This window comes from Dasypus novemcinctus, chromosome 4 (genome assembly GCF_030445035.2).
Source record: "Dasypus novemcinctus isolate mDasNov1 chromosome 4, mDasNov1.1.hap2, whole genome shotgun sequence".
Lineage (NCBI taxonomy): Eukaryota > Metazoa > Chordata > Mammalia > Cingulata > Dasypodidae > Dasypus > Dasypus novemcinctus.
In genome coordinates this window covers 65,658,577-65,678,900 of record NC_080676.1, presented here as the reverse complement: position 1 = coordinate 65,678,900, position 20,324 = coordinate 65,658,577, and the positions used below count along the sequence as shown (strand labels likewise).

General features: G+C 39.3%; 1 protein-coding gene across 2 annotated transcripts in view; it reads left to right on the top strand.

Annotated features, from left to right (window-relative positions):
* TMEM207 (transmembrane protein 207) overlaps positions 1-20,324 on the top strand; it is a 30,677-nt gene that overhangs the window by 9,000 nt on the left and 1,353 nt on the right. Inside the window, exons 4-5 of one of the 2 annotated variants that reach the window (XM_058295538.1) lie at positions 384-526; positions 19,805-19,889. In XM_058295538.1, the coding sequence (XP_058151521.1) occupies positions 384-526; positions 19,805-19,889 (228 nt within the window). Of the gene's footprint in view, positions 1-383; positions 527-10,964; positions 12,711-19,804; positions 19,890-20,324 lie in introns of those variants that run through there. The other variant, XM_058295537.2, reaches the window with a different exon arrangement.

Sequence of the window (20,324 nt, the reverse complement as noted above, 5' to 3'; positions counted from 1 at the left end):
TCAGAAATTTTGTGCATGTGTGAGATAGTCCTTCAGAAATTTTAAGTCATTTGTTATAATCTCTTAAATTTTGACTTCTGTGTTTATTTTACAAGTTAAATATTACCAGCTCTCTCAATTAGATAGTTATCTCCTTAAAAGCAGAGGCATAGTGTTATTTACATTGAAATCCTCAACGCCAACATCTAAATTCTGTGCAATTGCTTAAATACTAGTTGAATGGATGACTGGGACAGCTGACTGAATAAAAGGAAGAGTGGATAAATGTGTTAAGAGCCAAGAACCTGCTCTTTAATACAACTCTTTAATTTCCAAAGAGTAAACAGTTAACTTCCCTGGATACTTCACCTCACTCAAGTTTCTCCCCTGTCTTTCGGCCTCAGGTTCTTGCTACTGATTTTCCTGATGGCTCTCCTCTGTGGAGTTGTGTTCTTCTGCCTCCAGTGCTGGCTGAAGAGACCCCAAGTTGGTTCCCCAAGACGCACAATGGCTGTTTTTGCTGTTGGAGACTTGGATCCTGTTTATGGTGAGTTGTCTGTGGACGGCCGGGCTTCCTCTTTGAAGTCCTTGGGATTTTGTGGTGAACTACAAAACTATTCTGAAAAGAAAATTTGTGACCTTAGAACAAGAGATGGCCGCATTGCTTTGGGGAAAGGGACTAAGTGAGAAAACTTTAGAAGAAAGGTAACCCCAGAAAATACAATGTGTCTTGGGGAACTGACTCAGTTAATTAGGGGACTAGAACCTAAATGCTAGAACCTTGTGTTTTGCTCTGTGGACAAATGGACAGAGATGAGATACACAGATTGGTAGGTTGGCTTAAGATGCAGAAGACCATCTCTGAGCTTTAGGTTATCAGTCTATCCTGCCCTGTGTTCATAGTCTCATTTACTAACCTCTCTTAACTCTCTGCAGTAACACTTGGACTATACTTTCCAGATTTCCTGCTGCCAATGCAGAGTCTAAAATGGTTGGAATTGGGCCAGAGAATGGGGGAAAAGGGATAAGGGATGTCAACACTCATTTGCTTTCTCCCAGACATACTGATAACATCCTAGTGGTGCTTGCTCCCAACTCCTGCTCAAACCCATATCCCTCTATTCATTTTCCAGTTTGAATAAGGAGATAAGCAATGGAGGAAACTGACGTCTTGCTTACTTGTCACTGCCAGCCTTAGCTAAATTTGAAAAAGCGATCATTTACTGATTCCTTTAGTTCTGTAATAATTGAATGCCTCAACTGGTAGCTTATATCTTCATGGTAAGCACTGTCTTTACACAGAGAGCATCTATTATTAGGTTTTTCCCTCTCAGGTCCTACATTGTACATCACATTTGCCTCAAGAGTACTTGGTAGAGAACAACAGCTGTCCTTCAGAGGCATTAATTCCCATCAAGATACTTAGGGCAGCTTGAGATTTTTCAATAAATGGAGCAGGTTATGTCATGGGGAAAACTAAACAGCTAATTTTTTAAGACGGGATAAAAATAAAATATTTTTTTTACATCAAAACTCAGTACCCTGAGATTTAATGATTACATTTACTTTGACTTTCTTATTTTTTTACAAAAATTGTTATTTGCCAAGGGAAAGACATTATCAATTTGGGGAACGGTTCTTCGGAATGCATAATTGAAGTCTCTATTGAAAATAGATCTTTTTCTTACAAAGGACAATACTTTTCACAGGGAATAGAGGGAGAATAGATTCACTGACTTTCTAACCAAATGTTAAAGGGGTTACTGTTGTAACATTGGCCTATTTTTCTTTAACTAGAGGTATTTAATAATAAATACAATTGTTTATTCAAGTTTGACTTGAGTTTCCAAGGAGAATCCAGCCTAGTCTTCTCAACCCTTCTCTCACTCCAAGACCCCACGACTACTCTACCTTGTATCTCGAATAAATTCTCTTTTTAATTAATAGTATATTATTAAGCTAAGATTACACTGAGTTATAATTTTTGTACCACCGTTCTACTCCTATTTACCTATTGTTTTTATATTTACTATTGGGATTTACATATACCCTATTAAACTTTCCTGAACTTTCCTGAACAAGTATGAGTATGAGAAAGGGGTCAAAGCTGACATATTCAATAATCTGAATGTAATAGCACTGAGTACAGGGATTTAGAATCACATTCATTATACTATACTGAAGTTATTATAGATAGGAAGAAAGGCCTAGGAAAAAAAAATTAAGGCAAGGAGAATTATAATATAGCAAACTACTAAGTGCCAAGCACTATAGTAGGGGATTTTCATATATTATCTCTAATTCCTAAATACCAATTCTGAAAAGTAGGATTATTTCTCTTAGAGGATGTTATCTACTTCCTTTCCTCTGCTATAAACATGCATTTTTCTTTGCTGTAAGTCAATTAATCTGTTCAGAATTGGAGGTAGGAGGTCCATGAAAATTTTGGCTGGGAATCTGTAGTCTAGCCACTCATTCCTGGACACTAAGTAGAATCTCATATCCTGGAGGCTCATGCATTTCCGTTGCATGATTCCTTGATGGTAGGGAGTACTCCCCAGAATCCTTACTGCTCAATCTCACTAGTATAGCTTCTGGATCTTCTTTTGCTTGAGAAGCAATTATACTCATTCTCTAGCTTAAGTTGTGTTATAAAACTCTCTTCTATAGATTTTCATGTTGGAGCCCACAGGCTCAGGTGCCCCTTCTTATTTATTATTTTCTCTTGCCTGCCTGGGCTGGGAGTTAGGCTATCCTACCCTATAGTCCATCACCCATCACTCCCCAGGGATGCTCAGATGTTTGTGCAGGCACTGAAGAGTACAAACCCAAGAAGTGCCATTCATATCATCTCCGACATAGATGCTGCCCTTGAAATAGTGTCTCTTGGGATTCCTATTTCTCTAACCCAAATCAAGACAGAAAAAAAGTGAATTTGGCAAGTGACATTCTCTGTGATCTCTCATTATCTCTTCTTAACTAGTAATTTCTGGAAGTAAATTCCAACAAGTCAACATTTTAACACAATTTGAAACCCATGATTCACAGTGAATGTCCTTTACCTACTGAATCCTCATTATATCTTTACTTCTCAAAACAAAAGATTCCTACCTCAATATTTCTTTAAGTGGGATCTTCTCTCCAAAAGGGAAATTAGGGAAACATTTCAGGATGTTTTTCTGACTACAGAGGGAAGTGAAGGCCAACGCCACAATCTCTACCTCAACAGCTCCCACAAAGTTTGTGCCCAGAGCTTGGAGCTGAGTCTAGCAATTAGCTGGATTCATCCAGCCATGCTGCAGATCACCGGCTGCACTTCTGAGCTCTCTTCACAGCCACTATACAGAAGGAGTGAGAAAAAGGGGAATTCATTGGAATGACACCAGCAATATATTAGAATTGAAGATCCTGAACTTCTGGCCACACCAGGGGCACAAAGGGAAAGCAGGAATGTTCTCGCCTGAATACAGATTGTGGGGAATGGGTCATTTAAAATGATTAATGAAGAGTCTAGATTTGATATGTTAACCTTGGGTTCCTCCTAGACCTTTGTTTTATTTCTTCAAAACTCTTTTGCTTTATTACCACTCTTTGCTGAATATATTAGTTGAAATTGCTCTGCAATTTGACCTTTGGATTAGCAGGTTGATTCTCCGGATCCCATGAAATCCATATTCAACTGAGAAGAGACAAAAGGACAATATTGGCTAATAATTAGAGGCTGAAAGTGACTGAAAATTTCTCTCAAAAGCAATTCCTGACATACATAAATGGCTCAGGTTTCCAATTTTCTTGATTAGAAATCCTATACTAAAATTAGAAAGGAAAACACTTGGCTTGGGATCCTTCTAAAAGGTATTCTAAGAAGGCATGTGAAGCATAACTCATCCAAATGTGTAATAAAGATTTCCTGACTGGGAAAGTCTTGGAATCTCAGCCAAGCACCCCAGACCCCACTAGCTCTCCTGGAACAATGATCATGCCTTTTCACAATTGCCTGCTGCTATGGTGCTCAGATAGCTGGATATCCCCCTCCTATAGGATCTACACTCTTAAATGGCTGAACATGGACTCAGAAGGACTTCTCTAAAGTCACTGTGTTTAGTAGAGAGAACCTGGTACTTCCTGGGCTCAGCCACCATCTTCGATGCCCATAGCATGTAATGACAGAGCTCTTTATCCACCAGAAAGGGAGAAATAATCCCTGGATACCCCACCACCTTGGAGGGTAAGGAGGAGGAGGAAACTGTCAGAAAAAGAGGGGGAGGAGGAAAAAGAGGAACAAAAATAGGTGAAGAAGGAAAAAAGAAAGGGAAGGAAGAGAAAAAGGAACTATAGATTGAAGTTGGAGATATTTTAAAGAATAAAATTAAAACCTATTTAATTTATACAAGTCCTAAAATCACCTTGTCTTTTCTGCTTTAGGCCCACCTTCTGTTCCTGAACCCAACCCCAGTGTTCACTAGATATCCCCTTCTTCCCTTATCAATATACCCACCACACAAACCCCTCCCCCCAAAAAAGGAAGAGAAAAAGAAAACAGAAACCAATGTATATAAATACTCTCCACACACACTTGGCTTCTATATCCAGCTCTCCCTCACCATCTCTCTGCTACAACACCAAAATTGATCCATCGGTGCCCTTATGTCTTCTTGAAAGGACCATCCATAAAGCAATCTCTGAGAATTTCTTGTTCTCTTCCCTCACCCATCAGAGTCTAAAGGGTTTCCCTGATTCTAGTATTATTCTGCTGTTTTCTCCAGCACCTGTGTTATGGTGTAAAAATTATTTATGGAGTCAGTGTTTCCTTACCTCTTATCTTACCAATTTTAAAGACACCATTGGAATCCCTCCTATTTGATAATTCAACAGAAAACACAGGAGCTTTGCAATCATTTCCCTTTATTCAAATATGGAAGTGAAATTAAGAACACACACTAAGCCATAGAAAGTGACTTTTTGTTTTGTTTTGTTTTTAAGACGTACGCTCTCAAGTTTTCAATAAAGGGAGTAAAAGAAGAGCAAGTCATTAAAATTTTCATTTAAACATCTGTATTCCCAATATTTATTGTTTGTGACCAGTGCTGTCCACTTTATAAGACCAGGACTATAAGACATAGCAAAATAGCAGGAAAACAGAAGTGATTTTAAAAAGAAGAAAAAGAAAATAATTTAGGCTTGTTTGTTAATTGTTTTGTTTCTTTAATTTATATTTAAAAATAGTCTCAAAGGAGCTTCAAAGTTTATTAAAAACAGGGAAGTGGATGTGGCTCAAGTGATAAGTCCTCCACCTATTATATTGGAGGACCCAGGTTCCATCCCTGGGACCTCCTGGTGAAAAGGAAGAAGAGAAAGTGGGCCTGCACAGCGAGCCAGTGCCTGCCTGGTGAGCCAAGTGCCCCTGTGGCTGCCCGTGTGGTGAGCCAAGTGCCCATGTGGTGAGCTGAGTGCCCATACAAGTGCCTGCATGGCAAGCCGAGTGCCCACATGGTGAGTCAAGTGCCCACATAGGTGCCCGCGGGGTGAGCCAGTGCCCATGCAGTGAGCCAGTGCCCACACAGTGAGCCAAGTGCCCATGTCGAGTGCCTTCATGGTGAGCCAAGGACTGTGCAAAGACCCAGCGCCTGCGTGGCGAGCCAAGTGCCAGTGCAGCAAACTGAGTGCCTGCACAGTGAGCCAGTGCCCATGCAAGTGAGTCACATAGCAAGATGACAATGCAATAAAAGAGAGACAAAGGGGAGAGTCAAGGTGAAGTGCAGCAGAGACCAGGAACTGAGGTGGCTCAATGTACATTTCCACATCAGAGGTCCCAAGGATCAAATCCCAGTGAATCCTAGAGGAGAAAGATGAGAAGACAAAAAGAGAAATAGATACAGAAGATCACACAGTGAATGGACACAGACAGCAAAAACAGCAGGGTGGTGGAAGGGGAGGGGAAGAAAATAAATAAATAAATAAATAAGTTTATTAAAAACAGGGTTTGTTTTTTAATTCACTGAAAATAAAGCTGTCCATGTGCCAGCTGGTCCCTGAGCCTCAGCAGAGTTGTGATTCCTGCTTTCTGGTTCTTTGGACTTACCCGGGTTAACTAACAGGGAGATGAAAATGTTCAACCAACACACCAGGGAAACAAGAGTGCCAACAACTTCAAGTAGAGGAATTGCATCCATCATCCATGTGGAATCTAAGCCCCTCTTGATCTAGAGGTGGAATGGACATCACCATCCCAGAGTCCACAGAATGGAGGAATAAAATATGGATTAGAGTGGACTTACTGATATTCTACTATAAAACTATTGTGACTAGTAATAGAAGAAATTGTAGCATTGAGGTAGAGAAAGTGGCCACAATAGTTGCTGAGGACAGGGAGAGGGAAGAAGAGCTGTGATGTGGGGGCATTTTGGGGACTTTGAGTTTTCCTAAATGGTATTGTAGGGTCAGATGCTGGACTATATATCCTGCCGTAACCCACTGAATGTACTGGAGGAGAGTGTGAATTACAGGGTAAACTATTATTTATGTGGTGCAGCAGTGCTCCAAAACGTGTTCATTGAGTGTGATGAATGTGCCACAATGATGGAGGAGGTTGTTGGTGTGGGAGGAGTGGGGTGGGGGGGTAGAGGGTATATGGGAGCCTCTTATATTTTTTAATGTAATATTTTCTTGTGTGATGTATACAACTTCAAAAAATACAATTAAAAAAAATGATAGGGTGGAGGGGTGGAGAGTGGGGTATATGGGAGCCTCATGGTTTTTGTGTGTGTGTGTGTGTTTTAATGCAACGTTCTTTGTGATCTATTAACTTTAATTTTAAAAGTGTAAAAAAGAAAAGAAAAGAAGGCTGTCAATAAAAGCCTTTTTAACAAACGAGGAAGTAAGGCATTTCTAGATAATGAAGGGAAAGAAATTTGGAGTCTGGCTGGTGAGAGAAAGACAAATAGGGCTTGAGATGGAAAAACAATCTAGTGTACATTAGTAAAAAGAGAATTTGAGAATATAGTAGAGCAACCCCATCATTATTTATCTATATTTTTAAATAACAAATTCCTATAAAATTGACATCAGAATCCTTTTCCTTACATCCTATGTGGTCTGTGGGTCTGGGCTGGTTCTTTTCAGCCCTGACACGACAGCAGCAAGTCCCTTGTCTTTCCTGAGAAGCAAGAAACGTAGGAACCCAGCAGTGACGCCTCCTGGGGCCATGCATCTGGTTTGGATTATCCTCAGGGCTGATTTCCCGATAATGCTGCCCTTCAACTATCCAATCTTGAGGGCCCCATTTCCTCTGCAATTGCAGAGATAATCTTCCCTTTTTCTTATTTCAGGGCAAATAGAAATACTGGTCTTCCAGCAGCGTTTAGATGTGAGTGCTTTGATTTGGAGAAAAAAGGATGTGTGGAGACAGACAGACAAGAAAAAAGGCCTTACAAAATGCTGCTCCTTTCTCTTCCCCGCCCTCCCTGGATTCTGTGTTTTATTTTAAGATCCTTCTGAAATGTCACTCCCCTATGTTTTATATTCTACATGTAAATATTCTCTCATTTTAGGTAAGGGAAGAAGGGATGTTTCATTCACACACTTCCATGAAAAGGCACTGTAATAGTAATGTAGCCAGATTTTGTCTAGGTTCTTGACTGTGCTACAGAAAATGAATTTCAAGAGCACGTCAAGTTAATTAGGCCAATAATTTATTAAGGGAGGGAGGGAAGAAAAATGGGAGAAAATAACAACTCATGGGTCCCAGGCAGAGAGGAAGGGGCTGAAAAGTGATAAAGCAGACTGATTCACAGACCACAGTTTCCGATTATAGATTATAAATGCCCAAGGTTTACTTGTGCGGCCATCATGGCTGGGGAAAAACCACAAAAGCAGGGTGCAGAGGGCAGGAACAGGCACACGGACCAGCACCAGGCCAGGGCGAAGGCAAGAGACCAAAAAGGCCTTTGTGCTTGCTTTTTAAATCAATAATTGTTCTGCTCCTTTGCTAATGGCGGGGGAGGAGTCCTAGCTATTTGCTGTTTTGATTGATTACCCCACGCATCAATCTCCAGGGAAGGCCCAATGATAATGTCCTTGGGGAATATCCTGTGCTTCTCCTGGCTTCCAGGGTCTTCCAGCAGTCACCTTGGGGGTATCATTGTCCACATGGACTTCCTGCCAGGTTCCCTATCTTGCTATCCTGCTTCAGTAATGGCTCATATCTATTGAGCTTTTGCCATGACCCATGCCAAGTAACGCTTTACATCACTAATCTCATTTAATCTGCCCTGCAACTCTAAGAGCGCGTCATTCCATGTAACACTCCAAAGATGAGAAAACAACAGTACTTAGGGATCAAGCAAACTGCCCATACAGCAAATAGATGGCTACCTTAGCCACTCCCATATAAGAAAAAGGGATGAAACAATAAAGACGAAGGAGAAGTGAGAGGTAGAAGGGTATACTAAAATAAGCCAAGTCCAGTGGAGTGGTTCTTAATGATATGAGTAATCTGACCTCTGGCTGTAAAAAGATCAGTGAGTGTTTTGGTTTTGCTAAGTTAAACAATAAACTCTAATACCTTCACCAAACGTTCTGTCAGAACTATAGGATTTTTGCAGCACTTTTACTGAGTTCTCTCAGGTTCTTAACTTGTCAAAAGAAAAAAATAATGCTACCTCCCTAAATCACATGATATTGTATGTAAAATGTTTAAAAGCTGATATATTTTAGGTTTCTTCATTAGAAATTTTACAAAAGCTTCCTGAGCTGAGCACATAGACTTAGTTATGTTTATCAAATTAATGCCTTGTGATTTTCATAACAAGTTTGAGAGCAATGGTCAAATTTGTGGCAGACGATAACAATAAAACTTTCCTACCACAGAGAGCAATTGTCAAGATCTATTTACTGGAGCACGATATTGATTAATGGCAAAGGCAGAATTTGAGCTAGTACAGATAATAAAAGTGTCCAGTCCATCTGGCCAACCACTTCCAGAAAGAGATCTAGCTTAGTTACCATTGACTTTCTATTGAATATACCAGGAAAATGTTCACCAGGAAAATGCCCAATGCTCAAGACAAGCATCCACAGTAAAGGGATTTATTGAAACAAGTGTACTTTACCTGGGCTAACTCTGTTTCTTCAAGTCCCATTGACTTAGGTTAATGACTTAATTACTTACAGCCTAAACTTCCTAAATGCAAAAAGCTCTAGCTTCAAGATATTTTTCTTTTGATAATTTCTGCATTATAATATTAATAATGATAAAGATTAAATCATTATAAAAGTAGGAAAGATTAGGATATAATACTATAACTTAAAGAAAATCCATGCATATTCCTAACATAGTTAGGAATGTAAGCGATTCCATAGTAAGGAATGCTTGATATATAGCAATCAACATAATAATTAACCTTTAATGAGCAACTACTGTGTGTCAGACTTTGTTATGAGCACTTAACATTCATTTAGACTTGCTTTGGTAGACTTACATAGTATCTTTATCCTCCTTTTGCATAAGAGAAAACTGATTTAAAGAAATATTATGATTACCTTAGGAGTAGGTTATACATTTAAATAAGTTCCCAATAAAATGCTGAAGCAGCAAGAATTATATTCTATGATCCTACCCTTCACAATTATATTATTTGAATTATTATCCTTTGACAACCAGAGAGGGATAAAAGAAAACAAATGCAAGTGTATGAAAAACCATGATTCTAAATTAACATTATCCATTCCAAAGCAATCATTTTGAGTAATCTACATATGGATTCCAGCAATGCAGCTGCTATCTGATATGTGCACAAACACAAGGAATTCTTTAGGTAGTTGTAGCTTGTTCTTTGGAATCTCCTCAAGGGTGTCAAATCTTAATACTTTAAAGGAAGGGTCAGCAAACTACTGCTGTAAAGGGCCAGATATTTTAGGCTTTGCAAGCCTAAAGCTCTCAGGACAGCTCACCTAGGCTATTATAGTACAAAAGCAGCTCTAGGCAATAGGTAAATAAATGGGTGTGGCTGTGTTCCATTAAAAATTAATTTATTAGAACAGAGTGCCTGGTTTAGTTCAAGGGATTAGTTTGCCTTCTTTGAAGGTAAATTCATGACTTTTCCTATTGTTTGGTAAAAAAGGAATCAAAATCATTCTAAGGTAAGTAAAGAGCCAGGCAAGAGCATTTGGGATGAAACAAAAGGAAAAAATATAAAGAGAGGGAAGGTATAAAGGAGGTAAGATATTACTATATTACTACTGATTTCCTTTGTGACCTAACAACAGTATTTTGAGGAAATATTAATAGAAGATTTCCCAAAATGGTTACACTCTTGGAATAAGTGCATGGTCTTTAAATGTGACCAGTTAGAGGAAGAAAGTACTTGTTTTGATATTTGTTGTTTGTCGTGTGCATAATCTAGACATCAAGAACTTTTATTTCAAGGCTTTTTAAAAAATTTTAGACTGCCGTTTCTTTATTGTGCATGGATGTTTTAAATGCAAATTCTTTTTAATTTAACCTAACAGTTTTCACTATTCATTATAGTTGGAGAAATCTGTAAAGTAATTATATTTATTAGTTGTAGTTTACTAATTTAAATATTACACATAATTAATTTTAGAAGTGATATTTTAATGTTTCCAGTGGAACTTGCATTTCCTATGATGGAAGCATTACCTAAAATGCCATTAGGTTTTATAGAAAGCCTTTCTTCTTATGTACCAAGAGGGTATTCCTTCTATTTCCTGCTGCTAAATTGTAAATGCCTCTTGATGGGTTAGTCAATGAAGATGGCTTGTTCATGTGGGGAGATTTTCTTGCTGTAGTGACTAAACTACTACCATTGCAAAGAGCAAGATGGTTGTTAATTTTTTCTCAGGGATACAAATCATTTTCTGTTGCTCCAGTGATCCAAAAAAATGCCAGACTTTATCAGGCAACTCATGTACTTCTGTTTTATGCTGACTAGAAACATTATAAGTCTCCATCATTCTTTTTCCAGAGACTGAAGCATCTGGGAGTCCAGCTGTTGGAATTCACCTTCAAACTCAAAACCCTGAACTGTATCATGTTCACTGTTTTGGGACTTTAGGCCCCCCTCCACCATATGAAGAAATTCTGAAAACAAGCCGATTATAGATCTGGATCAGTTGAAAGCATTAGATTCCAAAACATCAAATTTGGAACAATTCTTTCACTTAGTGTGGAATTCCCAAAGATCAATTAATATAGTATGAAAAAGACAGGCGGAAGAGGTAATATAGGGAAAGAATTTCTACCATGGAGAGATTTGGATAGTGAATTAACAGACTCTTGATATTTTACTGCTTAATAGAGCACACACAACAAAGTTCATGTTTCTTCATTAGTATTTCAATAGAAAGTAATTAGCTGCTAAGAAGAGTCTCAACTGTTAAGTTTAGAATTCCACCCTAGTACACTTTCTCTGCCTCAATATCTTCATTTTAATTTGACACCACCCCATCTATGGAGCCAATAATAATGATCATAATATAACAAAGGCCCAGGCAGAGATTCAGACATATCTAGACCTAGAACCAAAAACAGCCTATTTGAATTAGAGAGATGGGAGAGAGTAGGAAGAAAGAATGTCTGGACTTGAAGAGGAAGATTACACATCTCAGTGCTAGGGGTTGAATGTCAGCCTGAGTAGCAAGGAAGTGTACATAGAAGCTGAAGGCAAATACTCAAGACTTGGGGACAAATGTAATGCCAGTATAAGAAGAGGAGGGCCCCATTTTACATGGGCAAATGCAGACTCCAGAACTTACAGTCTTTCTCTGATGCCTCAAGACTTTAGTTTTCTTGGAGCACTCCTGGCATAGATATCACCGGGCTCACTGAGGACTGTGACTGCAGAAGTAGCAGTGAAGCATCATCAAGTGGCTTTTTGGCAGCAACCATCAGCAAGTTGGACAAGAAAAGAAAAACTTGGCAGGTGCTGCGTGGTCATGACCTGACAAATGTGTTTAACAGAACAATTGACATCTGCATTTGGTTGTCTAATAGACATCGTAAGTTTAGCTTGACCAAACCTATATATTAATCTTGTTTTATCCAAAGCCTTCCCTCTCTCAGTTGATGGCAAATACAAACTTCCAGTTGCTCAAGCCAAAGAACCTGGAGTCATTCTTCAATCCTCTCTTTGTATTATAACACTCATTCAGTTTGTCAGGAAGTCTTATTGGCTATATCTTCTAAATATGCCCAGATTGTAAACAATCCCTCTCATAACCCTGGTGTAAAACACCCACTGTCTGGTCTTGCCTGGATTACTGCAAAAGCATTGAGCCTGGTCCATTTGCTCCCAACTTTGCCCTCATATATTCTATGTACAACACAGTATTTGGAATAATCTTTTTACTACTATTAAAGGGGCTCTAAGTTGATCTTCAGACCCTCGGTTACAAAATGCCTCCCAAAAAAGGAGGTGCACAAGTTGGACACCCTATGCTGATGCAATCTGACTTCAAGAATGCACAGATTGGAGGAAATAAGGCAAAAAAAGAAAAAAAAAGATGCCTAAGTTCTGACCAATCAGTTTTCGACAAGTTTTTTTCTTCCTCAATGTTCCAATAAGCCACTAGAACAGAATTTGTCTGACAACTGCTATTTACCACCTTTTTGGACTATAATTTCCCAATGTTCCACTTTGGAACATCTACTTTTACTTTGTGTTGCCCTATTCATAAATCATTATATTATTAATAAAGTTCTCTTCTTTCTATTTGCAGTAGCTGTTCTTTTGACACCATATAAGGAGGTTCATATCCCTTTACAAAACTCTGACTGCCCATCATTTTCAAAGAAAGTGCCAAAGTCATTGACACATGGTCTATAAGATTCACATCCCTCTCAAATCTCCCCTCTTACTGCTCTCCCCTTTACTCATTTGCTCAGATAACTACCCTCAAACCTACCAGATATTGTCCAACCCCCTTCTGCCCCCTGGGACTTAGCACTTGCTGTCCTTTTACCTAGAAGACTCTTCCCCTGGATAGCAGCGTTGTTTTACCCTCACTGCCTTTAAGTCTTTGTTCAGATGTCAACTTATTGAAACTCACCCTGTCAATCTTACTTAAAATTGCTCTCTCTCCCAACCCTGCACTCCCCCTTCTCCTTATCCCAGATACACTTTTTCTTTTTACCTATCACTTACCATTTTCTAGTATACTACATAGCTGACTTTTATTTATTATCTGGTGTTTGTCTTCTCTTGCTAGATTTTAAGTCAATGAAGGGAGGGATCTTTTTTTAATTCATTGATTTATACCCTTTCTGTTTCTTAGCTACCAAAACATAACATGCAAGGGGCTGACTTCAATGATCTGTATTTTTTGGCCCACAGTTTTGAGTCTAGGGGAAGCAAATCAAGGCACCATCAAGGCGATGCTTTCTTCCAGAAGACCATGGCATTCTGAAGCTGGCTGCTGGTGATCATTGGTCCTTGGGACAGGGCAAAGTATATGGTCACCTGTCCCAGCTTCTCTTTTTCTCTTCCAGTTTCTGTTGACCTTCAGCTTCTGGCTGCTTGCCTTCCCTATAAGACCTTGAGCAATAGGATCAAGACCCATCCTGGGTCAGCTGGGCCACTCCCTAATTGATGTAATCTCAATAAATTCCCTAAGGTCCTATTTATAAGTATTCACATCCACAGGCATTGATTAAGAACATGTTTTTTGGTGGTACATAAGTCCAAAACACCACATACCCCGAAAGTCTAAAGCAATCTGGCACTTAGTAAGTACTCAAATTTTGTAAGTAATGCTTCCTAGTTCTGGGAATTCTCAAACATAACTGCATGAGAATTTGATGAGGATGGAAGCCTTATAAAAAGTGTGCACTTAAGAGTCAGGGAGAGGGAAACGGACTTTGGCCCAGTGGTTAGGGCGTCCATCTACCATATGGGAGGTCCGCGGTTCAAACCCCGGGCCTCCTTGACCCGTGTGGAGCTGGCCCATGCTCAGTGCTGATGCGCGCAAGGAGTGCCGTGCCACACAGGGGTGTCCCCCGCGTAGGGGAGCCCCACGCTCAAGGAGTGCACCCATAAGGAGAGCCGCCCAGCGTGAAGGAGGGAGCAGCCTGCTGAGGAATGGCGCCGCCCACACTTCCCGTGCCACTGTCAACAACAGAAGCAGACAAAGAAACAAGACGCAGCAAAAAGACACAGAAAAAAAAAAGACAACTGGGGGAGGGGAGGGGAATTAAATAAAAATAATAAAATCTTTAAAAAAAAAAAAAGAGTCAGGGAGAGGTGACCTAGTGCTGCTGTTAACGTAATCTCACTTGTATTCACTGATGAAAGAGGCCTGAAGAAATTTATATTAATGTGTGATAATAATCCATGATCTTTGTATATGGTACACAAAATATACCATATGGTACATAAACTATTTTCAAACCATCAGATTTTATCCTCATGACAATTTGGTGACATGGCTAATATTAACTTCAAGTTTTACATGGTAGATTGAACATATCCAGTCCCTTGTGAAACCCACAAAGTTTACAGCAAAGGAATAACAATGCTGTTAATTCACGAGGATGAAGAGAGTGGTAAGAAAATGATAACAAAACTGACAATCAGATTATTTTTTTCAAGGTCCTGGGAGCTGGGGATTGAATCTGGGACCTTGTATGTGGGAAGCTGGCACTCACATTGGCTTCCTAAGTTGTTTTTCATTCATTTGTTTTGCTTGTTGTTTGTTTTTGTTTTTTTCAGGAGGCACCGGGAATCAAACCCAGAACTGTCCATGTGGGAGGTGGGAGCTCAACTGCTTGAGCCACAGCTGCTCCCCAATAAGATTTTAGTATATGGCAAGCACTTGGATCGGTCATAATTGACTGAGGTTTCAAGTTTTTCTGTTTTGCTTAATGTTTACAGAGAAGAAGCTGAGATTAATCAAATCATCTCATACTGCAGAAATCCAAAAAGGCCCAAGCATTAGAGGCAATAATTAACTGAAGACAAAGGCAAAAATGGGGTAAAAAGGAAGAGGATTGGTTGAAAGTTTGTCCAAAGTGTAGTTGAGCCATTAGCTGTCCTCTTTTGTGCAAGCACTTAGGGAAATGTCCCTCTCCGGTGAATGCAGATAAGTGAGGCAGACAGGCACAGGGCTAAGGCTAACCAGTCAGAGTAGACAGTGGAAGTGAAGTGCCTTAGTGTCAATATGGAGATTACATGAAAATCTATCCCCTAAACTATGTGCAGGAACCTCTCAGAACCCAGATTGTTGACATGCAAGCTAACGAAGAGCCTGTACCCCAACCCTCAGGTAAGAAACTGGAGGATTTCTTTCTGAAGAATGAGACCAGCTCAGGAGAAAAGACCTCAAATACAGAAGTTTAAGGAAAACCAGAAGTGTGTAGGTCTCCACTTAATCATCTGTGACAGTTTAATGTTGGATGGACCCCAGAAAATCATGTCCTTAGAGCTAATCCATTCCTGTGGGTTTGATCCTATTACAGGTGGGACCTTTTGATTAGATTACTGCAGTAAGGTATAACCCAGGGTGAGTCTTAATCCTCTTATTGGAGTCTTTCATAAATGGGATCAATACACAAAGAACCCCCAGAAGCTGTAAAAGAAAGCCCCAGAAGCCAGAAGGTGAAATCAACAGAACACAAAAGCAGAAAGAAAGCCATAAAACAGGAAGTTGAAGACAAGGAAGCCACAGGAGGAGGAAGAGTCCCAGCAGTGCCACCACAGGCCTTGCCATGGGAGTGAGGAGTCCAGCATCTGTAGCTGCCAGTTTTTGGGGAGAAAAGCTTCACCTGATGAATCCTTGATTTGGACATTTCACAGCCTCAGAACTGTAAGTTTGCAAGCCAATAAACCCCTATTTTAAAAGCCAACCCATTTCTGGTATATTGTTTCCAGCAGCTTTTTAGCAAACTATATCATCCCACAATGCAATCCACCAGTTGGCAAGTTCCTCCTATACCCATGGAGGTTTCAAGCAGGTGCTTGAGTATATTGTTCTCCAATATGATCATCCAAAGACTGCTCTTCAAATTTGAGGAAAACTTCTCCATTAAAGACAAAGTCCAGAACAACAACAACAAAAAAACAGAAAAAACTGTAGCAGTGTTTTCAGAGAGATAGGAGAAAAAAAAAACCACACAGATAAAAGGATGCTCTAAAGAGGGACAGTAAGAGAAAAATACAGAGCTCTTGGAAAGTTAAACTGTATAGTGGCAATAAAATATTTCAACAAAAGTGTTGCAATATAAAGTAGAAAAAATTTCCCATAAAGTAGTAGTAGTATAACAGAAAGAAAGAGAGGCAGAGAAAGAGATTAAAAGTGTTTACAATATGAATGAATTGAAAATCAAAATGACCTTGGACTTCTGAAAAACACCAACAGATAGAAAATTCTAAAGAAACTATAAATCTGTAAATTTAAACTCAACTAAATTATTAGTCTGACATTCAAGGTTTCATACATTTGTCCTCCTATCCTCGCTTTTTCAGAAAGCTACTGAAGGATATTTGCCAGCAAATTAAGCCATCAAACAAAAGAGAGGAAGACATGAGCTCCAGGAAAAAGGGAATCCAGTGTGGAAAGGTGAAGGTATTCTGAAAATGATGGTGAAGTTAAGAAAGATAGTGTTGAAGCAGCCCAGAGAACAGTCAGTTCCAATTAGGTCATGATGGCAAATACCTCTAGGAGGAAAAGAGGGATGACGAGAAAAAAATATAATGAAAATATGTTGATAAATTAATGTTGATAAATAGAAATTACAAAACTGACAAAAACAAGCAATTATGAAATTTATGAAAAATGAAAAATTTTAACAAAAAGAACCTGGTACAACTATGAATAAAAACAACTTTGTTTTTTAAAATGTACATTATTCATATTGACAAGTTGTGTGGAGGGCAATTGTGTGTGAGGGAAGGTGGCATGACAGAAGAAAGTTAAATCCTAATCGCAGAATTGGGAAGTCAATAATATCTAAAATTAAAAGAAAAATAAAAAAATATTTGGAAAGCAAATCATTTGGAAATAAGGTAATACATTTTTGAAAATACTAAAAAACTAAAAGAGTTGAAAGTTTTTACCTCAGGAAATGGGACTTGGAGATAATGCTGTGTGAGATAAATTAAAGCAAAGAATTTTTTAAAAAGTCATGAGCTCATAGTATTACTTGCTTTTTAAAAATAAATGTAGCTGTTACTTTAATAAGAATACATTTTAAAAATAAGTAAACAAATGAGTTCGTAAAGTTATAGCTTGTAATTACAAGCAAACAAATGAAATCACTTTATAAGGAAATGCAAAATGTTAAATATAAATACCTTTAGGTGATAGGTTAAAGGTGATTTTATTTTTTGCTCCGATTTCTGGGTTTTCCAATTTTTCTATGTGTGCCTACTCTCCTTATAATTGAAAACTTTACCAAGCATCAGTTTTAAAAAGACATACAAAAGAAAAAATACACACATACACATTTGTAATTCATCAAATAGACAAGAAAATATGGGCTCTGGAAGGTTAGTTGACATGACTCAAGGTTTATAGCTAATTAGTGTCAGAGGCGAAATAGAGACTAGGGACTTTGATCTTTCAATTCCTATTCCAGGTATTTTTCCACTATCATCTTTTAACTTCCAAAGTGGCTATGAAAATAAAGATCAGAGAATGTGGACTGTAATTATGTTTATCTCAAGTAAGTAACTTTAAGGAAAGATTTTTTGTTCATATCCTATGAGCTATGTATGTTAAAATCCATTCCATTTACAGAACAGCTAGTACTTATAATTAACATCTAGAAAAGTGTAATCTCTGATAGCTCTACTTCCTCATTCAGTGTATCTGGAAACTGGGATAATGATTTAGCAGCTAGATTTTGCTGAAAACATTAATGAAAGTCAGGGTTGAAGAGATCAGAATTTATTTTAAATGCTTTATAGCTAGGAAGCGGACTTGGCCCAGTGGTTAGGGCGTCCGTCTACCAGATGGGAGGTCCGCGGTTCAAACCCAGGGCCTCCTTGACCCGTGTGGAGCTGGCCTACGCGCAGTGCTGATGCATGCAGGGAGTGCCCTGCCACGCAGGGGTGTCCCCCGCATGGGGGAGCCCTACGCGCAAGGAGTGCGCCTGTGAGGAGAGCCGCCCAGCGGGAAAGGAGAGAGCAGCCTGCCGAGGAATGGCGCCGCCCACACTTCCCGTGCCGCTGACGACAACAGAAGCGGACAAAGAAACAAGACGCAGCAAATAGACACCAAGAACAGACAACCAGGGGAGGGGGGGAAATTAAAATAAATAAATAAATCTTTTAAAAAAATAAAATAAAATAAATGCTTTATATCTATTTACCAGTACAAGTCTAACCAAAGTGTATGCTTAATGTGTGTTTGGTTGGTTTATTTTGGGGTGGTAGGGCAGGGAGTACAGGAATGGGATATAGGCAGATGGGGAAGTATATTTTCATAGAAAATTTTCTGACAATTATTTCTTATCAAATATCACAAGATACGTTTTCATTTAAGGCTTAAAATATTTACTGATTGAGTTTTATGGATTAAGTATTGTATAAGGTTCTGGAGATATTTCTGCAACAAATTTTGGTATTTTTAATGATACTGGATTTTCTACCGGTTTACTTTTAAATAGCGGTTGGTTAAGGGAAATTTCTCTGACCCCCCAGAGACATCAAATTTCTGTAGCAGTTGCTCTTTATACTCCAATGAAACATATTGTAAATAATAATAAGAATTTTATGTTTAACATATTAAAAAAGATATTTAATAAGTGTGGGGACCCAGGACCCCCACGAGTCCTCAGCATATAGCCACCTGTGTGATCTAGACATGAGTTAAATGTTAACAATCCTTCCTGGAGGGGAGAGAATACATAGACGGTATTGTAAACTGTAAACTTCCCAAAGCAGTAAACATCCTTCCTACCAGTGTAGTGAAAACATCACCAGACCTCATGGGTACATTTCACATGACTCTAGCATGAACTCTGTTCTCGTACCCTATGGAATGTCCTTGTTCTAAAACTCCTTATATCACCTCTCATTTTCCCGTCTCTTTGCAGAGTGCTATCTTCATTCTCTGACTGGCCACACTTGGAGAGTCTTTCCTATTCCTAAATCCCAGTAAAGCTGACACCTAAGTGTCAGGTGTGTTCTTTGGTCTCACAGCCACACTGACTTGTGTACTTCTTGAGCTGGGATGGAACAACTGGTGAGCCACAGCTGGGAGACCAAAGGACCACTAGCCGTAGCAGGCTTGAACTCAGGAAAAGGAGAATCTGCAGGGGGAAATCCTGGGTTGACCTATGACATTCATGTGAGGAGGGGTGGCTGCCCTCCTGAATGAGTGGGGACAACTGAAAATATATCGGGTCTCCCACTTGCTTGACTATTGTGGAACTCCAAACAAGTATGGGGATGCCCCGAAAACGCTGATGAGAGTAGAGCATGTGCTGCAAGAACTGAAGATAGCAGGCAAGCTGCCACAGCAATCAGCTGGCCATTGCTACGGATGGTATGATTAGCTATAGCAGACTGTATCAAGGAAGACAAAGAAATTCACCATTTGAGCGAAGAGTTAATTAAGATATGGAAACCGTTCCATCAGCAACTCTGTGAACCCCTTGCCACCTGGATGGTGCACTTGTGGGTTAGAGGAGCTAATAGAAGTAGTTTAACTATAGGAGAAGTGGAAAAACTTAACAATAAAACAGTTACTAATAAAACAGTTTAGTTGCTTGGTTAGTAAATGAAAGTGCCCAATTCGTTTTTGTTTTGCTTTTGTTTTTAAGATTTATTTATTTTTACTTTTCTTTCTTTATCCCTTCCTCCCCTAGATGGTTCTTTCATCTGTCTGCTCATTGTTTGCACGCCTTCTCCAGGAGACACCAGGAACCAAACCCAGTATCTCTCACATGAGAGGTGAGTGCCCAATGGCCAGAGCCACATCCATTCCCCAGACTGTGGCATCTGCTGGCTTGTGGCATCTGCTGGTTGTGACGGGTGCAGTGTCTAGCTTCTTTTTGGCAGGAGTGGAGGCATCTAGCTCATTGCAGTAGGGGCAGCATCTAGTTCATGAGCATGAGCTGAGCAGTGGGGGCTCATCTTCTTTTAGGAGGCACCAGGATCCAAAACTGGGACCTCCCATATGGGTACCTCCCATGTGGGCACCCAACTGGTTGAGCCACATCCTTGTCCCCCCAATATTTTTTGAAGTAAAAACTTCTAGAAACTGTAAATAAGATTCAAGATCATTGTATAGAATCCTTTATAATATAAAACAACAAAAGGATAATATCTGAAATTACCATAACTGGGTGGATTTAGCATAGACCTAATGTTGTAATGGTAATCTTA